Here is a 19,996-nt window from a genome sequence, read left to right as displayed (position 1 = left end):
ACTCCTTAGAAAAATCTGTTCTCCATTTTCTTTTTCAACAAGCTCTTTCAGTTTGCTGAACCAGAGATCATCTGAAAATCACAGTACTCTCTGGTCCCCAAGGGCTGTGTGGGCAGCAGCTTTCCCTACAAGCTGCTTCTGTCAATCTCTGTTCTCTGTCTCCCTTGCAGAAGGTTGGAGCACGGGGGTAGCGTGTGCTCCAACTGTTAAAACGAGGCCTGGCACCATTTGCCCAAGAAAGATGCTCAGCCCAGAAACTGATCCAGACTTCTAAGATGAAAAGTTTGGTTTTCTGGATACTCAAAAGAAAGTTGTGTCGGGGAGGTAGTTGGAGGAAATGGGAAATTCCTTGGAGAAGTTGGTATTGGAGGAATAATGGTTAGAGCTTGAGGGTTTACTTATTTGCCATTTTCCTAGTCTGAAATACATAGCATTTATGCTTATAACCTAAAATCACAGGGGAAATGATGCCAGACCTGATGTAGTAACTCACTACTTATAGGTTTCTGATCCTATAGCCCAAGGAAACACCAGATGTCCTTTGTTTTCTTTACATGGGAGTATTAAAAAAATTGTACTAATTAAGCACAAGAGGTGCAGAGAAAAGGTTGTTAGGGAGCTCAGTGGATAGATAGAGTCAGGACTAGACGGGACGTTCTGACTTCAAATCTGAGCTCAGATACTTCCTACATGTATGATCCTGAGCAAATCACTTGGCCCCAGTTGCCTATTGGTGACTGCTCTTCTGCCTTGGGACCAGCATCGATTACAAAACAAATGGTAAGGGTTAAAAATTTTTTTGTTTTAATTTTTAGGAGGTGAAATTTTTGAATGGCAACAGTCTATAGAAAAATGGGTTGAGTGTGGAATCAAGGAAATTCTACTTCCTTCCCCCTCTCCAGAAAAATGTAAACCGCTTAAGGGAGAGAAAGTTTTGTTTTTGTCTCTGAATTGTGCACAATACCTTGAAAGTTTAATTATCGAAGGAAACCAAAGACCCCCTCTAATAATGGGTCACTATGTTTCCCTTCAACCCTTTTTAATAAATTCGGTATAAAGGAAAAATACCTACCCTCGATAAGAGTATATATAGGTAGGTAGGTGGCAAAGCGGATAGAGCTTCAGATTTGGAGTCAGGAAGATCTGAGTTCAAATATTTGACTTCAAAGAAATCATTTAACCTCTTTTCCCTCAGTTTTCTCATATGTAAAATAGAGGAGGGGGTTCATAAATAGCACCTATCTCCTAGGGTTGTTGTAAGGAAAAAATGAGACACTATTTGTAAGCTGCTTCATAATCCTAAAGGGCTATATACATATCATCAAATACTAGCTATTTTTTTCCTTATTTAAAAAATCTTTATTTTCAACAACTTTGCTCCATTTGGTCTTACAGTCTTTTAAACATATAGCATATAATATTAATTGGCAAGCAACATTTTACAGAAAGAATTTTTATTTTTAACCTAAAGCAAAAAGGAGAAGCCACTTGGGATAATTTCAATCAAAAAAGAAAAATTTCATGGACCCAAATAATCACTTCTAGGAGTTTGATTCCATGAGTTTACTTCATGTTATTCACTAGTTGAGAACATAAAACACTAGCTATTTTGAAGGAAAAGTGATGATATTTTGGAAGGAAAGAAAGAGGTATTCAATCCTAGAAAGATTACATGAGGGGTATACATTTCACAGTTCATTCTAATTTTTTTTTCCTTTTCTTGGAGAATCTTTCCTTAAAAAAATTTTAAACCCTTACCTTCCATCTTAGAATCAATACTGGGTATTTGTTCTAAGGCAGAAGAGTGATAAGGGCTAGGCAATGGGAGTTAAGTGACTTGCCCAGGGTCACACAGCTAGGAAGTATCTGAGGCCAAATTTGAACCCAGGACTTCCCATCTCTGGGGCTGACTCTCAATTCACTGAGCCACCTTGCTGTCCCCTAAATTCTTTATTATGATAAACATTTCCTTACACAAAAAAAAAACAGAAAATGAACATTGTACATGACACAAAATTTATGCTTTATTTGGTTTCTTAAAGTATAAATAGATATAATTTAATGATACTTTAAAATTTTTTATTTTAATAACAAATTTCCACATAAGTTTTCCGAAGTTATATGATTCATATTGTCTCCTTCCCTTTTTCCCCTTTCCCCTCCTGGAACTGACAAGCAGTTCAATCTGGGTTTTACATGTATTATCACACAAAACTTATTTCTACATTATTCAATTTTGTAAGTGAATAATCTTACAAAACCAAAACCCCAAATCATAATGTGGTAATTCTAATACTGCTGTTTGTCTGTGTTCTCTTCTGAACTTCCTTATTTTAAATGTTCACTGTTTTTTTCTTCTTTTCTGTATTATGATTGTTATTAACACCAAGGAGCCCCATAATTCTCCCTACCACCACCATAAAATCAAAATAACAAAGAGCCTTCCCTTATAAAAAAAATAGGTATACTCAATCAAAAGAATTCTACACATGACCTAAATCATCTCATTCTACACCCCTAGTCCATTACCTCTCCACCAACAGGTGGAAAATGTGATTTCTCATCAGTCTTTTGAAGTCATGATTGGTCATTCCATTGATCAGAAAGTGTAAGTCTTTTCACAATTGTGTTACATTATCTCACTGGGCCCCAATCCTTTCCTACTTCCCTAATTGATTCATTAATCTACTCACTACAGAGATTTTTCCAAACCTATTCATCTCTCCTCAAACCTTCCATGACTCCTCCTGCCCCATCTTCTCATCTGAGAACTTTGCCTCTTATTTTACTGCTACAAAATCTAAGTGTCAGCCTCAATTCCTCACTTTCTCACACACATATCCCATATCCAATCAATGGCTAAGTCCCATCAGTTCTATTTTAACAACATCTCTTGTATATGTCCTCCTCTCTCCTATGACAATGCTATCACCCTGGTGCAACAGGCTCTTGTCACCTCACAATCCTACTGTTACAATAGCCAACTTGTTGAGCTGTTCATTGGCTAGCTACATGGGGCAATGGACACAGAGTGCAAGGCCTGGAGTCAGGAAGACTCATCATCTTCCTGAGTTCAAATCTAATATCAAATACTTACTAGCTCAGTGACCCTGGGCAAGTCACTTAATCCTGTTTGCCTCATTTTCCTCATCTGTAAAATGAGCTGTAGAAAGAAATGGCAAACAATTCTAGTATCTCTGACAAGAAAACCCCCAAATGGAGTCACAAAGAGTCAGACATGACTGAAAATGACTCAATCCCTGCCTCAAGTCACTCCTCACTCCTTTCCATGTTCCACTCAGTAATCAAGTCCTTCCTAAAGTATAGGATGACCTGCCATATTAACCTATTAGGTTCCCTAATACCTCTAGGATCAAATATGAGATCCTCTGTTTGACTTTAAAAGCCCTTCCAAGACTGGCCCCTTCCTTCCTTTCCAGTCTTCCTACATCTTATTTATACTCTATTTTGACCCAGTGACTCTAGTTCCCTTGCTATTTCTCACACAAAACACTCCATCTTCTGATTGCTTCTTCACTATCTGTCCCCAAAGTCTAGAATTCTATTCCTCTTCATTCCCTCCAGCCCAGACTGGCTTCCTTCCAGTCTTAGCTAAAATCCCCTCTTCTACAATAAGACATTCTCAGTCTCCCTTAATTCTATTGCCTTCAGTCTCAGATTATCTCCAATTTATCCAGTTCTTATCTGATACATAGTTGTTTTCCTCAGGTCCTCCCCAATTAGATTGTAAACTCCTTGAGGGCAAGAACTGATTTTACCTTTCTCTGCATCCTCAGCACTAAGCACAGAGCCTGAATCATACTAAGAGCTTGAAAAATGCTTCTTGATTTGACTTTACAGAACTGTATCATTCTATAAATTCTTCTCCTGGTTCGGCTCACTTTACCCTGTATCAGTTCAAATAGGTTCTCCCAGATTTCTATGAATGTTTCTTTTTTTTTTTTAAATCATTACCTTTTGCCTTAGAATCAATACAAATTCTGAGGCAGAAGAGCAGTAAGGCCTAGGTAAATGGGGTTAAATAACTTGTCCAGGGATACTCAGCTAAGAAGTCAAATTTTAACTCATATCTTTCCAACTCCAGGCCTTGCACTCTTCTACTGTGCTACCTGGCTGCCCTGAATGTCTCTTTCATCATTTCTTATAGCTCAATAATATTTCATTCATGTACTATAATTTGTTCAACCATTTCTCATATGATAAGCAACTCGTATTTTCCTTTTTTTTTTTTGCTACAACCAAAAAGGCTAGGGTAAATATTTTATAAATATGGATAATCTCCCTCTTTCTTTGATCTCTTTAGAGTGACCTAGTAAAAATATCCCTATGTCAAATAATATGTATGATTCAGTGACTTTGGGGGTATAATTAATTCCAAATTGATTTCCAGTATAGGTGGATCAATTCAGAGCTCCAATTGTGCCTACCCTCCCATAGTATATTCCATAAAATGTCAACTAGGAACAGGGGTTAGGGAAACCTTGGAAGGATGAAGGATATTTTTTGCATACAAAATACAATTTTAAAAGCCTTTCTTTGGATCTTCAGATAATGCTTTTTTAAAAAAGGCAATAGTAAGCTTGATATTCTCTAAGATCTAACACTCACTGAAGAAAAGTGTTTAATTTAGAAACCCCAAAAGACCTTAAGTGACAACACACTGCACACACAGCATGCAATTTCACGTTAGGGGAGTTGAAGAATTATTTTGGTGACAATGGTGTTGTGTAAACAGCCAAGAAACTAGTTTGATGGTCACGCTGATATGACTCAGGGCTACTTTCCGGAAGAGGATTGGTGGACAAAACAATACGGTACTAGCATACTTGAGTGCATTCTATTTTCTTTCTTCTTTAGAAAAGCATTAACATGTCACATCCCTTGAACTAGTGACAGAGCCTTGGAACAGTTGGTGTTCAAGAAATATTCATTGTTAGGGCAACAATCACTTGGATACTTTTTATAGTTTTTAAATGGGATATTCCTAAACTACGTATTCAAGCTTCAATTCACAAACACCAAGAAATAAATTGTAAGTTGTCAAGTCAACACCTCATACTTTATATATATATATATATAGTGAATGTAAGGCTCTTTAGAAACCAGCATGGAGGAGACATGGGAGAGAGGGAAGAGAGCTGGGTGGCTCAGTAGATTGAGAGCCAAGTCTAGAGAAGGGAGGTCCTGGGTTCAAAAGTGACCTCAGACACTTCCTAGCTGTGTGACCCTGGGCAAGTCACTTAACTCCCATTGCCTAGCCACTCTTCTGCCTTAGAGCTAATAATAATTCTAAGATGGAAGGAAATGGTTCAAAAACAGAAAAAAAGAAAAGAAACAAATATGGTACTCTGGAGTCAGAACACATAGGTTTGAATTCCATCTCAGTGTGACCTTGAAGAACTTGCTTCACTTTTGGAGACTTCAGTTTCCTTTTCTGTTAAAAGAGGCAGTTGGCTTTTAAGGACCTTTCCAGGGCAGCTACTTTGGCACAGTGGAGAGTGTGCTGGGCCTGGGGTCAGGAAGACTCAACTACCTGAGTTGTAGCCTCAGACACTTCCTAACTGTGTGACCCTGGGAAAGTCACTTAACCCTATTTACCTCAGTTTCCTTCTCTGTAAAATGAGCTGGAAAGTGGCAAACCACTCCAATATCTTTGCCAAGAAAACCCCAAATGAAGTCACGAAAAGTCAGTCATGACTGAAACAACTAAAAAACAACCCAAGTTTCTTTCCAGTTCATGCTCCTGTGATCCTAAGTTACTGATGAGAAGGCTTTTAAGAACCACAAAGCAGTAACTCTCCAGGGACTCTAATAACAACACTTCCAGGGCAGCACAACTTGGATTAATTGAAATGTCCATTATTAGTCCTGATGAATGGATGGTAAACCATATCTCCTTCCTCTCCATAGTGGTCTACAGTGGTGTCCATTCTGATTCTTTCAGACACCAGAATTATGTCTATTGGTTTTGCTTAACTCTTTTTCTTTGAGGTTTGTTTGTTTGTTTGTTTAGCTCCTACCTTAAATCTTACAATAAATACTGTGTATTGGTTCCAAAGCAGAAAAGCAATAAGGGCAATGGAGATTAAGTGACTTGCCCAGGGTCACACAGCTAGAAGTGTCTGAGGCCAGATTTGAGCCTAGGACCTCCCATTTCTAGGCCTGGCTCTCAATCCACTGAGCTACTCAGCTGCCCCCATTCTTTTTCTTTATTACAAGAGAAGGGATGTAAACTGAAGGAGAAGATATATTAAACAATAACTGTGATTTTTTAAAAGACATATAAATAAGACTTTTTAAAAATTACCACAGGCAATATGATAGATTAGCATTCCAATGACTACATCCTAATATATTCCACACTAGCAGGCATTTTAGAGTTTGAGGACACAAGTTGTTTGCTATTTTACATAAATTATTTTTGAGTGCCCTGCCAATGCTAATTAAGTTTACATTTAACTCACATAGTTATAATTTAATTCACATACATTATCCTATTTGATTTATCACAACCAACCTCTGAGCTAAGTAGGTCAGGTTTTATTATCATCATTATACAGATGAAGAAGTGGAGAAAGAAGTTAAGTGACAAGCAAAATTAAGTAAGATGATTTGGGGATTATTTAGAGATTCTAGAGCTATATATGTTTCTCCACTGTATCATAGATAGTTAAGGAATTATAACAATAGAAAAGTCAACCCCAGCCCACTTCCATTTAACAAATCAGGAAACTGAGACCTAAAAAGGTTAAGTAACTTTCCCAAAGTTAAACAATCTTCTTTGAGGCAGCTGGGTAGCACAGTGAAAAGAGAACCCCAAGCTTCAGGCACTTACTAGGTATGTGACCTTGGGTAAGTCATTTATCTCCAGTTGCCTAGCCCTTGTGGCTCTTCTATCTTAGAACTGATACTAAGGCAGATAGTAAGAGTTAAGGGAAAAAACATCTCTTCTGACATTAGAAGCTGGAGCTGCATATATTAAAGAATGGCTAAACAAAGTATAGTACATTAATGTAGTGGAATTACGAAGAATTCAGAAAAGCATGAACTTAAATGAATTGATACAGAATGAAGCAGAATCAAAATATATGTACATACAAGATTACAACAATGTAAACGTAAAGGAGAAGAAAGTAACTGAACACTGCATAAATATGACTAAGCTTGGCCTCAAAGAAAAGATAAGACCATGTATCTCCCTCCCTGCTTTGCAGAGGTAGAAGATTCCAGATACGGAATAGTTATGCTTGGTTAATGTGTGTCTAAGTGAGCGTGTGTGTGTGTCTGTGTGTGTGTGTGTGTGTGTGTGTGTGTCTGTGTGTGTGTCTGTGTGTGTGTGTGTGTCTGTGTCTGTGTCTGTGTCTGTGTATGAGAGAGAGGAACAGAGAGAGGGAGAGAGAAAGGGACAGAGAGAGAGTGTGAGAGAGAGCAAAAAAGAGTGATAAAGAGGGAGGGAGGGAGGGAGAAGGAAAAATTTTATTGAATTGCTTTTTCCTCTTTTTTAAATTTTTTATTATAAGGGATGGCTAAAAGAAAAAGTTTAGAAATAAAGGTAATATAAAAACTATTCACATTTTAACTCTAGAAAACAAGAAACAAAAATCTATGTCCTGTCAATTTCACATTTTGAAGACAAAAGCCAAGGATTTAAGCAGAAAGTGAGGAAGGTAATAAGCATTTACATAGCACTTAATATGTGCCAGGCAGAATGCTAAGTACTTTTTACAATGTTTATTTTCTGTCTAAATTGTCTTATAACTTGTCTAAATTGTTTTATTGCCTCATCTGATCCTCACAACAATCCTGAAAGGTAGGTGCTATTATCATCCTCATCTTATAGTTGGGTAAACTGAGGCAGAAATTAAGTTACCTGCCCAAACATGATGTCAACCTACCATTAGGTAGATTCAAACTAGTTAAATGACCAGACCTTGTGATCAATATCAACAAGAAAAGAAAGGAAACATGGCACAGTAGGTAGGGGCTTAACCTCATTATCAGGAAGACCTGGGGGGTCAAGTTCTGCCTCAGATTCATACTGACTATGTGTTCATGGGCAAATCATTTTACTCCATTTGAGTCTCAGACAGCTCTCTAAGATTACAAGTTACAGAGAAAATATTTATAGAAATGCATTTGGTAGAGGGAGTTTTCTCACCTAGAGCTGTTTATGCCAATGAAATCAAAGGTAAACTTGGAAAAAAAACAAGTCCTGTTCAAGACTTTTATCAATTATTTGGATGATGTATTTATCTAATTTGCAGATGACTAAAAGCTGAAAGGGTTAGCTACTAAATTAAATGAAAGAACTTGGATCCAAAATTATCTAAATAGGTTGGGACCAGGAGCCAAATTGAATAAGATGAAATATACTTCAAGGATCTATGATTTCATTTGTGTAGTTATTCCTGCACCAATGCGGGTCACAGCCCCTCAATGACTTAGGAGATGGACTAATGAATTGCTGTGGCCAAAAAACATTCATCATCCATTGGCCAACTCCCTGGTACTAACTTAACTAGAGCCCAGTCCTCAGAAGACAAACATAGAGCCTGCCTCTGAATGCATACCTGAAACCCTTCCAGCTTGGGAAGACCGGACAGAGCTTCGACTCAACTCATTGTTTCCCTCTATATCATGAAAACAGAGCAGAGAAGGCCTTTAGGAATATATGTAGATGATTATACATACAAAATCTATTAATTAAATTGCTTGCCATCTCCAGGAGGGGAGGGAGAAAAGATTAAAGAAAGGAGAGAATCTGGAACTCAAAAAAAATTCAGGCAGGGAGCAGCTCAGTGATTGAGAGCCTGAACTAAAGATGGGTAGTCCTAGGTTTAAATCTGGCCTCAGATACTTCCTAGCTGTGCAAATCACTTAAAACCCTATTGCCTAGCCCTTACCACTCCTCTGCCATGGAACTAATACATAGTATTGATTCTAAGGTGGAAGATAAGGGTTAAAAATTTTTTCTAATGAATGTCTAAAAATTGTTTTTACATGTAATTAGGGGAAAATATTTTTTAAAAGCAATCTATGAAAAAATAAAAAATAAATTAAAAAAAAAAGGATTCTATGTAGAGTCCTTCTCTTGAGTTAAAAAAAAAACCAACAAGAGATAAGTTGTTAAGAGGGCCATTCCTGTGAAAAAGGCATGAGGATTTTAGTGGACTACCAGTTTGATTTAAGAAGAGCAGATGGGGGGCAGCCAGGTAGCACAGTGGATTGAGAGTTAGGCCTAGAGATGGGAGGTCCTAGGTTCAAATCTGGCCTCAGATACTTCACAGTATTGACTCCAAGATGGAAGGTAAGGGTTAAAAAAAAGAAAAAGAAGATCTAGATGGTGCAATAGAGAGAACATGGGGCCTGGAGTCAGGAAAACCTGATTTCAAACCCTCTGGGGTAAGGTAGTTAATCTTTGTCTGCTTCAGCTTCCTCAGTTCTAAAATGCAGCCCATTTCTCAGGGTCACAGTGAAGATCGAGTGAGATAATATTTTCACATTCTGCAAACCTTAAAGTGCTATGTGAAACTAGTTATTTTTATTACCCATTACCAAGCACATAGTAAGCATTTAATAAATGCTTTGTTCTTCTTTCTTTCCTCAATATGTCAGCAGTGTGAAATTCACAGATCCCGGAACCTATGTAATCTTAGGATTCATTATTAGAGCTATAGTATCACTGGACCCTAACCTGATAGGCCCACATTGGGAGTTTTATGTTCAGTTTTGGGGTGCCACATTTTAGAAAGGACACAGAGATTGGGGAGTATACTGAGGCAAATGATGAGGACAGTAAGGAGCCTTGAAACCACATCATACAAGGATCTGACCAAAGAAGTGGGATATTTAATCTATAGAAAAGAAAGAACTAAAGAGCATACAGTAATTGTTTTCAAATATCTGAAGGACCATCAGTTGGAAAAGGTACCATAGTTGTTTTATTTAGATCCAGAGGGCAGAACTAGAACCAATTTCATTAAACAGAAGCAAATTTTGGCCAGACATAAGGGGAAACTTCCTAAAAATTAGATCTGCTCAATAATATTATGTTCTGCCTTAGGACAAAGTGAGTTTCCTTTTTTCTGGAGGTTTTCAAGCAAAGTTTGTATAATTACTTGTTGAACATGTTATAAAGGAGATTTCTAGTTCCAGTATGAATTGAACTTAACTTCTAAGGTCCCTTCCAACTCCAAGATTATATGATTCTCTGAAAGGATTGGACCAGGAAACCTCAGGGTTCCCTTCCATATCCATAACCCTTAGAATGGCAAATTACCATGTTTTTCAGAGTTTAAGAGACACTCTTTTCCTCTAAATTACATATTCACACGCAACATCAAGATTCTGGTGCCCAGGATAGGGCAGGGTGGGGATGAGAAAGGTGATAAGTAGGTGGAAGATGATGCCTTGGAATTTATTCAAAATGATAGTCTCCTTTTCTCTCTCTCTCCCTTCCTTTTCTGACTCTCTCTCTCATTCTCTCTCTCTCTCTCTCTCTCTCTCTCTCTCTCTCTCTCTCTCTCTCTCTCTCTCTCTCTTTCTCTCTCTCTCTCTCTCTCTCTTTCTCCTTTCTCTCTTTTTCCTTAACTCCCCTTCACTCCTTCTCTTTTCCTCCTCTCCCTTTTTCCTTCTTTCTCCTATCTCTCCCTCTTCCTCTCTCTTTCTGTCCTTTCATCTCTCTTTTCCTCTTCTTTTTCTCCTTCCCTCCTTTTCCCTTCTCTTTCCTTTCCCCTTTCTTTCTACCTCTCTTCTCCTTCCCTCTCTCCTTCTGCCCCCTTCTCCTTTCTTGCTCCTTTCGTCCCTTCTCGATCTCCTTCCTTTCCCCTCTCCCTCTCCATCCCTTAATCTTTCTCTTCCTCCCTTCTCTCCTCTCTATCTTCTCCCTCCCCTTTCTCCCTTCCCCCCCCAAAGATATCTCTATACAATGAATTAAATATTTCACCTAAATACTCTTGTAACATTACAAAATACCGGACAAAAATAAAAATAAAAACCCCTCATCCAAGCAACAATTATTAAGTGTATCCCTTGGTAAAATCACAAAGCATTTACTTTTAATTGTTGCCATTTCAAAGACAGGAAAACTGAGGAAAGATTATTAAATTTATTCAAGATCCCAAAATGGTAACCAAGACTTAGAAACTGAATACTAATGCCCAAATCACCTGTGCCTTCACCACAACCTAGCTCAAGTTCCATTAGGATGCTCAGGGAGGATGTAAAAAGTCTCAAGAGCAGCTTAAGCTTCTTGGTTTAGCTGACAGGGATTTAATAAATATATAAATAATAGACTGCATACCCAAAGCTGATCTCTAGGACTTCTCATCCCTGAGAGGGAGTCTGGGATGGTCACCTTTCTTCACTCAACAGATACCCATATATAGCCATGTATGCACTTACCGCCATGACCAGCTCAAAGGGGTATTTGTAGACTCGAACTGGAGACTGATATTTCTGGACCATTTTCACCTGGAACCTGCAATCCAAAACATACAGAACTATTATTTTTTAATTCACTTAAGTTGTAGCTTCCTCACTCTGAAAATAGGATGTTTCACCCTGACTGCTGTTTAGTGGTATGGAAACAATAGCTCTTGGACTCTAGCCCCTCAAGTCAAGTAAACAAGCATTTATTAAGGATCTGTTTGTTATATGCCAAGCTCTGTGCTAAGTGCTGGGGGGTTCAAAGAAAGGCAAAAAATAGTCCCTTTTCTTAAGGACTTCACAACAGGAAAGCAACTATGTACAAACAAGACAGACACAGGATAAACTGGAGATGATCTTAAAGAAAAGACATTAGGCATTAACTCCTAAGCTTCTTGAAATGCTGAGGCATTTATGGATCTGGAGCCCCCAAATAACTGTCCCTTGGGCCCAGCTATCAATCTTGATACTGCCCCAAAATGAATGTTCCACCTGAAGGACCAGCACACATGTAATATAGGCACCCAAATCCTTACAACAAGGTACAGTGAAAAGATCACTGGCTCTGGAGTCGAGGAGCCTTAGTTCAAATTCCATATCTTATGCTTTACCTTGTGACTTTGGGCAAGTCAATTTCTTTGGGCCTCAGTTCCTCCTCTACAAAGTGAGGTCATTGGTCTGAAATTTCCATTCTAAATCTATGATTTGGAGAAGCAGCTGAGGCATGGTAAAATAAAAAGCTGGCCTCAGGGTCAGTAAGACCAGGTTTCAAGTCCTGCAGCTGACATAGTGGCTGTGTGGTTGCTTAACCTCTGGGTGCCCCAGGCCACTCTTTTAAGACTCCAAGTTGCAGAACAGCTGCCTATAGGAACTGGTAGAAAGTCCTCTGACTGGGAGTTCCCTACAACAATGAAATCACAGGTCTAGACCTCACCTCAAAAAAAAAAAATCAAGAGAATAACCCTTACTCAGCCATATATCCAAATAGAAACTATTCCTCCTTATTTGCCTACACCCCCGCACTAAGCCTGCACACGCACACACAGCCATCCTCAAACTCTCAAATATTCCTACTCGCATACACGCGCACACACACTGCATGCACACTCATCTCTCATATACGCCTATATGCATTCTCAACACCCCTCTCAGAAACCCTCACGTGTCCCTGCACATAAGACGCCCCCAACACTCATCCACGAGCAATCGTGCGCGTGCACGGACACACACACACACGGACACACACACGCACACGCACACACACACACAACACACAACACACACACACACACAACACACACACACACACACACACACACACACACACACACACACCTCCACCTGTGCTTGAAGCTCTGCCCGGGCCGTCGTCCTCCCCGAAAGGACCAGAGCCCGGGCTTAAAGCTTCCCTCGCCACAACACTGGCCAGCGGCTGTTCCCAGCAGCACGGAAAGGCTTTCGACGAAGCAAACTTCTCCAGGAGGGACACAGAAACCAGGTGAGGAGCGCCTCCGTGTCCCTGATGCTCCTAACCTCCGATCTCCCAAACTCCCTATCCCTCCTGCCGGATCCCGCGGCTGGGCACCGAGCCTAGTTACACGCGGAGAAAATCCGCGACTCGGCACCCGGCTCCTGCTATTTCTAGCAGCGCCTGGCCGGGCCCCAGAGAGGCAGGAGGCGCGGAGCCAGGCTGCGCTCCAGGCTGCGCTCCTGGCTGCAGCTGGGACCGCCCTACCCCGCCCCGTACCGCCCTATCCCAGCCCCCCAAGGTCCCACCCCCGCCCCAACCCCACCTCCGCCCCCGCCCCCGCCCCCGCCCTGGCTTGTCGGCCCATTGTTGAGTAGAGAAGACTGAAGCCCAGAAACAAACTCTTGGAGATGGCAAAAGGGTATCGAGGGAAGAGGATGGAATCAAATCCTGGAGCCAGCAAGAACTAAATTCCAAACTAGAGCCCCGCCTCACAGAACCTCAACCTGGCCACACCCCCATCTAATCCTGCTTCTTGAGCTTTAGTCCCCCCCGGACCTCCACCCCCCACAAATCCACGCCCCCTTCTTAGGCTGGCTTCTCCTCCTGCCTACGGAGGTTGGTTCTTCACTCGGCGCTCCGCCCTAGACCTGGAGCTCAGTGGCCTCTGCCTTTAAGGAACCTCCTTCATCCCCACCCCTCTCTAGGTTCAGAACCCCACCGCTCAGCCTGGCTCCTCCCCCCTGTACTCCACCTTGCTGCCGCCAGAGGTCACTGAAGAATTGGTGGGTGATGAATTCAGCTGGCTGCCCTCCACAGTGGCTTGCGCCCTGCCCTGCCCTGCCCTGCCCTGCACATACCTGCCTCCCAGTTACTGTGCCCGCTGAATTGTCTTCCAGACCGTTAGGTCTATCCAATCTCTCAACATTATTAGTATTCGTAACGTGAGGAATTGTAACAGAAGGAGGAATCATAGAAGTAGGAACAGGAATAAAAATTTTGACAGTAGAGACATAAGAACATTTTTAATAGGAATATTACCAGAAGGAATATTAATAGACGTATTATTAGGATTGAAATGATTTAGCACTTATATAGCGTTTTAATATTTGGAAACTTTTTCAAATATTCACTTTTATCCTCAGACCAACCCTGGGAGAGATGTGCTAAGATAAAAATGACTTGCCCAGGCCAGGAAGTGTATGAGTCAAGAAATGAACACCAAACTTTCTGACTCTTAAGTACAATACTATCCACTTTGATGCCTATTATTAATTATATAATACTTATTTACGTTTAAGTTAGAGGTTCTTAGCATTTTATGTGTCATGGATCCCTTTGCCAATCTGATAAAGCCTATTGATCCCTTCTTAGAATGTTTTCTAATGTGTAAAATTTATATATATTATAATTTGCAAAGGAAAAATTTTACTGAAATGCAATTGTCAAAATATTTTTTAAACATAAATTCACAGACCCCAATTAAGATTCTTTAATTTTAGGTTTATAAAGTACCTTCCTTCAATGCCATATTCAAATTCTACCTCTTTTCTGAAGCCTTCCATAGCTACAGTAATTCCAAGAGTTCTGTCTCTTCTCTGAATTCTAAAATAATAATAATAATTAATATTTATCTATCACTTTAAAGTTTTCTTTCTCATATTTAAAACAGCACTGTGATATCAATAATGCAAATATTATTACTCACATTTTACAGAAGAAATTAAGTGACTTTCCGGTTTACACAGTATGAATGAGAGGACTCAAACCCATGTCATGGAATCAGAATTTAAGCATGCCACTTTTCTGCCCTTAAATGTCAAGTGGCTCTCATTTGCCTGTCAAGTAAAGTTTAAAACCTTTTGCCTAGCATTGGAAGCCCTCTACAATGTGTCTAGCACCTGCCTTTCCAGCTGACAACTCCCTATTCCACACTCCAGTTAGACTTAGCTATTCTGTCCCCTATACTTCTCATTTTATTTTATTTTTTAAAAGCCTTACCTTCTGCCTTAGAATCTATTCTAAGAATTGGTTCCAAAGCAGAAGAGTAGTAAGGGCAAGGCAATGGGAATTAAGTGACTTGCCCAGGGTCACATAGCTAGGAAGTATCTAAGGCCAATTTTGACTAGGACCTCTCCCTCTCTAGACCTGGCTCTCAATTCACTGAGCTACCCAACTGCCCTCTACCTTCTCACTTTAGAGCTATCCTAACAAGTTTTCTCTCCCTATAAATGTCCTCCTGATTTGCCTCCTGAATTCTGATTTATCCTTTAAAGAAGCCCTGCTCAAATGTCCCTTCTTGGATATAGACTTCTTTGTTACTGTTGGTAATGACCTCCATTAGACTAAACTATACTTTGTTTATCTCTGACACACTTGGATAGTATTGAAAATTATAGTTGTCTTCTCATCTTCAACTAGAGGAAGGCCTCTAATCTCCTAGATACATAGTCCATAAAAGTTTAAACTGTATTGAATTAAATTACTACTAGAAAGAAACATAAAGGGTAGCTAGGTGGCTCAATGGACAGAGAGTCAGGCATGGAGATGGAAGGTCCTTGATTCAAATCTGGCCTTAAACACGTTCTAACTGTGTGACCTTAGGCAAGTCACTTAACTCCAATTGCCTTGGAACCAATACTTAGAATAGATTCTAAGGCTGAAGATAAGGGGGGGGGGGAAGAGGAGAAGAAGAAGAAGAAAGAAGAAGAAGAAGAAGAAGAAGAAGAAGAAGAAGAAGAAGAAGAAGAAGAAGAAGAAGAAGAAGAAGAAGAAGAAGAAGAAGAAGAAGAAGAAGAAGAAGAAGAAGAAGAAGAAGAAGAAGAAGAAGAAGAAGAAGAAGAAGAAGAAGAAGAAGAAGAAGAAGAAGAAGAAGAAGAAGAAGAAGAAGAAGAAGAAGAAGAAGAAGAAGAAGAAGAAGAAGAAGAAGAAGAAGAAGAAGAAGAAGAAGAAGAAGAGGAGGAGGAGGAAAGAAAGGAGGGAAGAGAAAATGGTAATCATCTAATTCAACCTCTCTCATTTTACAGTTGAAGAAACTGAGGTCCAGACAGGGAAATGACTTGCCCACAATTGCATACCAAATTAGTGGGAAAGCAAGACCAGATCCCAGGTCTCTCTGATCCTTGTCCAGTGTTCTCTTATGTCACATCACATCAAACTGCTATCCCAAATTGCACAATCTCAAAACTTGACATGTCATGGTTCTCCAGTTATTTCATGTGTATTAGATATATCTCCCTAACTAGATTCTGAGCTCTTTTTAGAACAAAGGTCATCAAGTTTCTTTTATTTTCCTCACTTGGCTGGCATAGTGCTAGGTTCATACTAGGCGCTCAATGACAATGTTGATTCGTCATCAATTAAATCTAAATCTATGATCTTCTGATACTATAATTACTGGCTTTTGGAGAGCAGCCTAGCCATGCATCAGGACCCTGCCTGTAGGACCCTTGTTCTGTAGCCCAATCTTTCAAAATCCCCTTCATGGCTTTCAAAGTCCTGGAGGATTAATCTCCATACAATACAAATGCTTTATTCAGATGGCATATTAGAGTGTATCCTCAATCCTTCTGTTTCCCATCTTCTACTACACCCCCACAGCCCAACCTCTAGCTCCCAGGATGTACACCTTGAAGAGAAACTAAAGACCTGAATGATCTAGAAAGAGGACCACATAATACAGGGAATTTTACATAGGGCTACTATTCAACCAAAGGGAGGATGTTTACAGCACCTCAGTGTCCCTATCAATTCCTACTTCAAGATATAATAAAGCCACCCTCCTACATCAAAGATGTAGTCCTTGGTGAATGTACCCTCCTCTGGTTTCTGCAGCCATGGTGTCTAGTATGGGTCCTGGACCAAGCTCAGGAACTGGGAATTCTGCCCATGGCAGCTAGAGGCCAGAGGCGAATGCGTAGGTTCTGAGGACAGGAAGCTGGCAAAGTTATGTCATGCATTAGACACAGAGCCAAACATTATCTTCCCAAAAAAACCTAGCATCTCCTCCTGACATCCCTATTTCTGTTAACGATACTATCATGCTCTTAGTCACCCAGTCTCCTAACCTTGAAGTTATCTTTGATTCTTCTACTCTTATTCCACCCCCACATCCAAACCCAGAGATTCTTCCGGACCTCTCTCAAATCCATCCCTTCTTTTTTATGATCACTACCACAACCCTAATTCAGACCCTCATCCCTTCACACCTATACTACTTTAATACCCTTTTAACTAAAGGCCCTGCTTGCCATCAATCTCCCTGCCTCTACCACACACACCCACACACCGCCTCAGCATCAATTCTACACAGTGCTGCCAGATTAATCTTCTTAAAATGCTACTTTCATCATGTCTCTTCTATTGCTGAAAAGCCTTCAATGATTCCTCACTGCTTATAACATCAATACCAAATTCTTTCACTTAGCATTCAAGGCCCCCCCAAACTCTGACCCCAAACTGCCTTTCCAACTTTATCTTCAACAATTCCTCTATATGAACTCTCTTCCAAAGGTTCTCAATCTGGGTCCATGGACCCCCAAGGGGTCTGTGAATAGATTCCATGGGGTCTATGGAGTTGGATGGGGAAAATATTTTGATAACTGTATTTTCATCTAATTGGCTTCCTTTGTAATTCTACATATTTGTATTTTATTTCATGCATTTAAATCATTATTTTGGGAAAAGGTTAGTAAGCTGCCAAAGGTATCTATGACATAGAACTGGTTAATAGCCTGTTTGTTGTTATTCAGTTGTACACTCTATGTGACTTCTTGGGGTGTTCTTGGCAAAGATACTGGAGTGGTTTGTGTCCCCATTTACAGATGAAGATTTAAAATAAACAGAGGTTAAGTGACTTGCCCAAGATCACACTACTATAGTAAGTGCCTGAAGTCCTATTTGAACTCAGATCTTCCTCATTTAAAGCTCCGTTCTCTATCCATTGCACCATTCCAATCAAACTGATTTTCTCATTGTTTCCCAAACATCTTTCCCTTATATGCTACCTGCCTTTATTCCTACCAGTACTCCTGTGTAGAACAGAAATTTTTTACTATTTTTCAAAACTAAATTCAATACAATTCAGTTGAATACATGTTTATTTAACACACACTGTATAATATAAAGCACTGTGTTAGGCACTAGGGGAAACAAGAAAGGTTAGCTGAAGCAGAATCTACCCCAATGAAGTTTATGATCTGGCAAGTGATATGATGCACATTTAGTAATCTTTAACATTTCAAAGATCTAGACATTTTTTGGTGTGAGCACTCCCTCTAGTAGCACACATCATAACATAACCCCTTTATAAATGATCTTGGCAGCGAGATGGCATAGTAGATACAATTCTAGGCCTGGAGTTGGGAAAACCTGAATTCAGATGCCACCTCAGATACCTAACTGATTGGACAGTTTAACCTCTGTCTGCCTCAGTGTCCTCAACTGTAAAATGGGGATATCAAATGAGGTATTTGTAAAGTTCTTAGCATAGTACCTGACACAGAGTAGGCAAATAAAGGCCTGTTCCCATCCCTTCTCCCCCAAAATCATCATTCTCTGATCAGCTGGAAATTCGTCATAAGGAAGAGTCTGTCAGTTCTTTAGCTTATAGCCCCAGCAGCTTTAGGGATGTATACTCCACTTGGACGCACTTAACCAACGAACTAGAGAAGTTCTTAGAGGCAGCTGTTGCTTAGTGGTTTAGAGTACTAGGCATAGTGTCAGGAAGAACTCAGTTCAAATCCAGCCTCAAACACTTACTGTGTGACCCTGAGCAAGTCACTTAAACTCTGATACTGGAGAAGGAAATGGCAAATCATTTGCCAAGAAAAAAATCCCATGGACACATATGGTACATGGGGTCTCTAAGAGTCAGATACAACTGAATAATAACAACGAGAAGCTCTTGGTTTTTGTAAATCTATCTTCTGAATATCTTTCCTCCCACTGCCTCTCCAGTCTTTCATTCTAAACTCCTACTTGACCATAAGTGATAAATTGATTTCTAACTCCTTTCCTAGCCTATGATGACAATGAAATCCACACAAATCAGAGGAGCTGGATGAAAAGAATCAGAAGGGGCTTGTGACTTTTTTCCTATTTCCCCCAGTAACCGAGTCACTGTAACTCCTTACACTTGAATGAGCAATAGGGAGGGTACTGTCGAGAAGCTTACATTCCATAGTGGTTATGTACGATTATACCTTCCACATCGTGATTTCCCCATCATGGTTTCATTATATCATGGGTCAGCACAAGAAATTAAATGAGAATTGGGGGGGGGGGGGAGTTTTGCAGAAGCTGTACATAATCCAAGAAGGCCAGCAGAAGACACAGAAAAAAAGTTTAGAAGCTCAGAAACATGACCCAAAATTTACAGTAAGGTTCTATAAACACCCCATGGAATAAAAAAAAGAAATTCAGGCTTCTTCTCTGATATGAAGGGAAGGCCAAAAAATTTACTCAAATTGTCCAGATCTCAGGGGCACCAAGCCCCTAAGCCTATCAATGTAGAAGGGATAACTGTAGATACAAAATAGAGAGAGAATAAACATTAAGTCATTCTGAAGATGCAGAAGATGAGGACTAGCAACTGGTGGCATCAGGAAAGCCTCTTCTAGAAGATAACATGAGCTGAGCCTTGAAGGTAACAAAAGGAGGACTAAAAGGTGGGGCTTTTATGGGGAACAACCTATACAAAGGCATGCAACTGCTCAGGGGAATGTCATATAGGTGGAATACCAAATAAGCCAATTCTACTGGAACAGAAAAAAGGAAGCAATAAGACAAAGGGCCAGTTTATCTCTTCTCTCTCTGCCTGCTCTCCTTCAGTGACCTCATCAGCTCCCAAAGGTTTAATTATCGTCTTTAGGCAGATGACTCACAGATCTCTATATTCAGCAGAATTTTCTCTCCTGAGCTCTAGTCCTGCATTACCAATGGCTTATTGAACATTCTAGATTGCATGTGCCAGAGAAATCTCAAATTTAACATGTCCAAAACAGAGCTCCTTATCATTTCCACAAATCCCTCCACCCTCCCAAACTTCCCCATTTCTATCATCATGGTATTTCCAGGATC

At 40.0% G+C, this 19,996-nt stretch overlaps 1 protein-coding gene across 2 annotated transcripts in view; it reads right to left on the bottom strand.

Annotated features, from left to right (window-relative positions):
• SEC14L5 (SEC14 like lipid binding 5) overlaps positions 1-13,212 on the bottom strand; it is an 84,805-nt gene extending 71,593 nt beyond the window's left edge. For both annotated transcript variants that reach the window (XM_016424014.2, XM_016424015.2), the window contains exons 1-2: positions 12,790-13,212; positions 11,425-11,500 (exon numbers count right to left, since the gene is read on the bottom strand). In XM_016424014.2, coding sequence (XP_016279500.1) covers positions 11,425-11,487 — 63 coding nt within the window. In that variant the 5' untranslated portion in view covers positions 11,488-11,500; positions 12,790-13,212. The remainder of the gene's footprint in view (positions 1-11,424; positions 11,501-12,789) is intronic.
• Positions 13,213-19,996: the final 6,784 nt, after the last annotated feature.

This window comes from Monodelphis domestica, chromosome 7 (assembly GCF_027887165.1).
Source record: "Monodelphis domestica isolate mMonDom1 chromosome 7, mMonDom1.pri, whole genome shotgun sequence".
NCBI lineage: Eukaryota > Metazoa > Chordata > Mammalia > Didelphimorphia > Didelphidae > Monodelphis > Monodelphis domestica.
The sequence above is the reverse complement of the archived record's forward strand: the minus strand, read 5'-3'. Positions and strand labels throughout refer to the sequence as shown.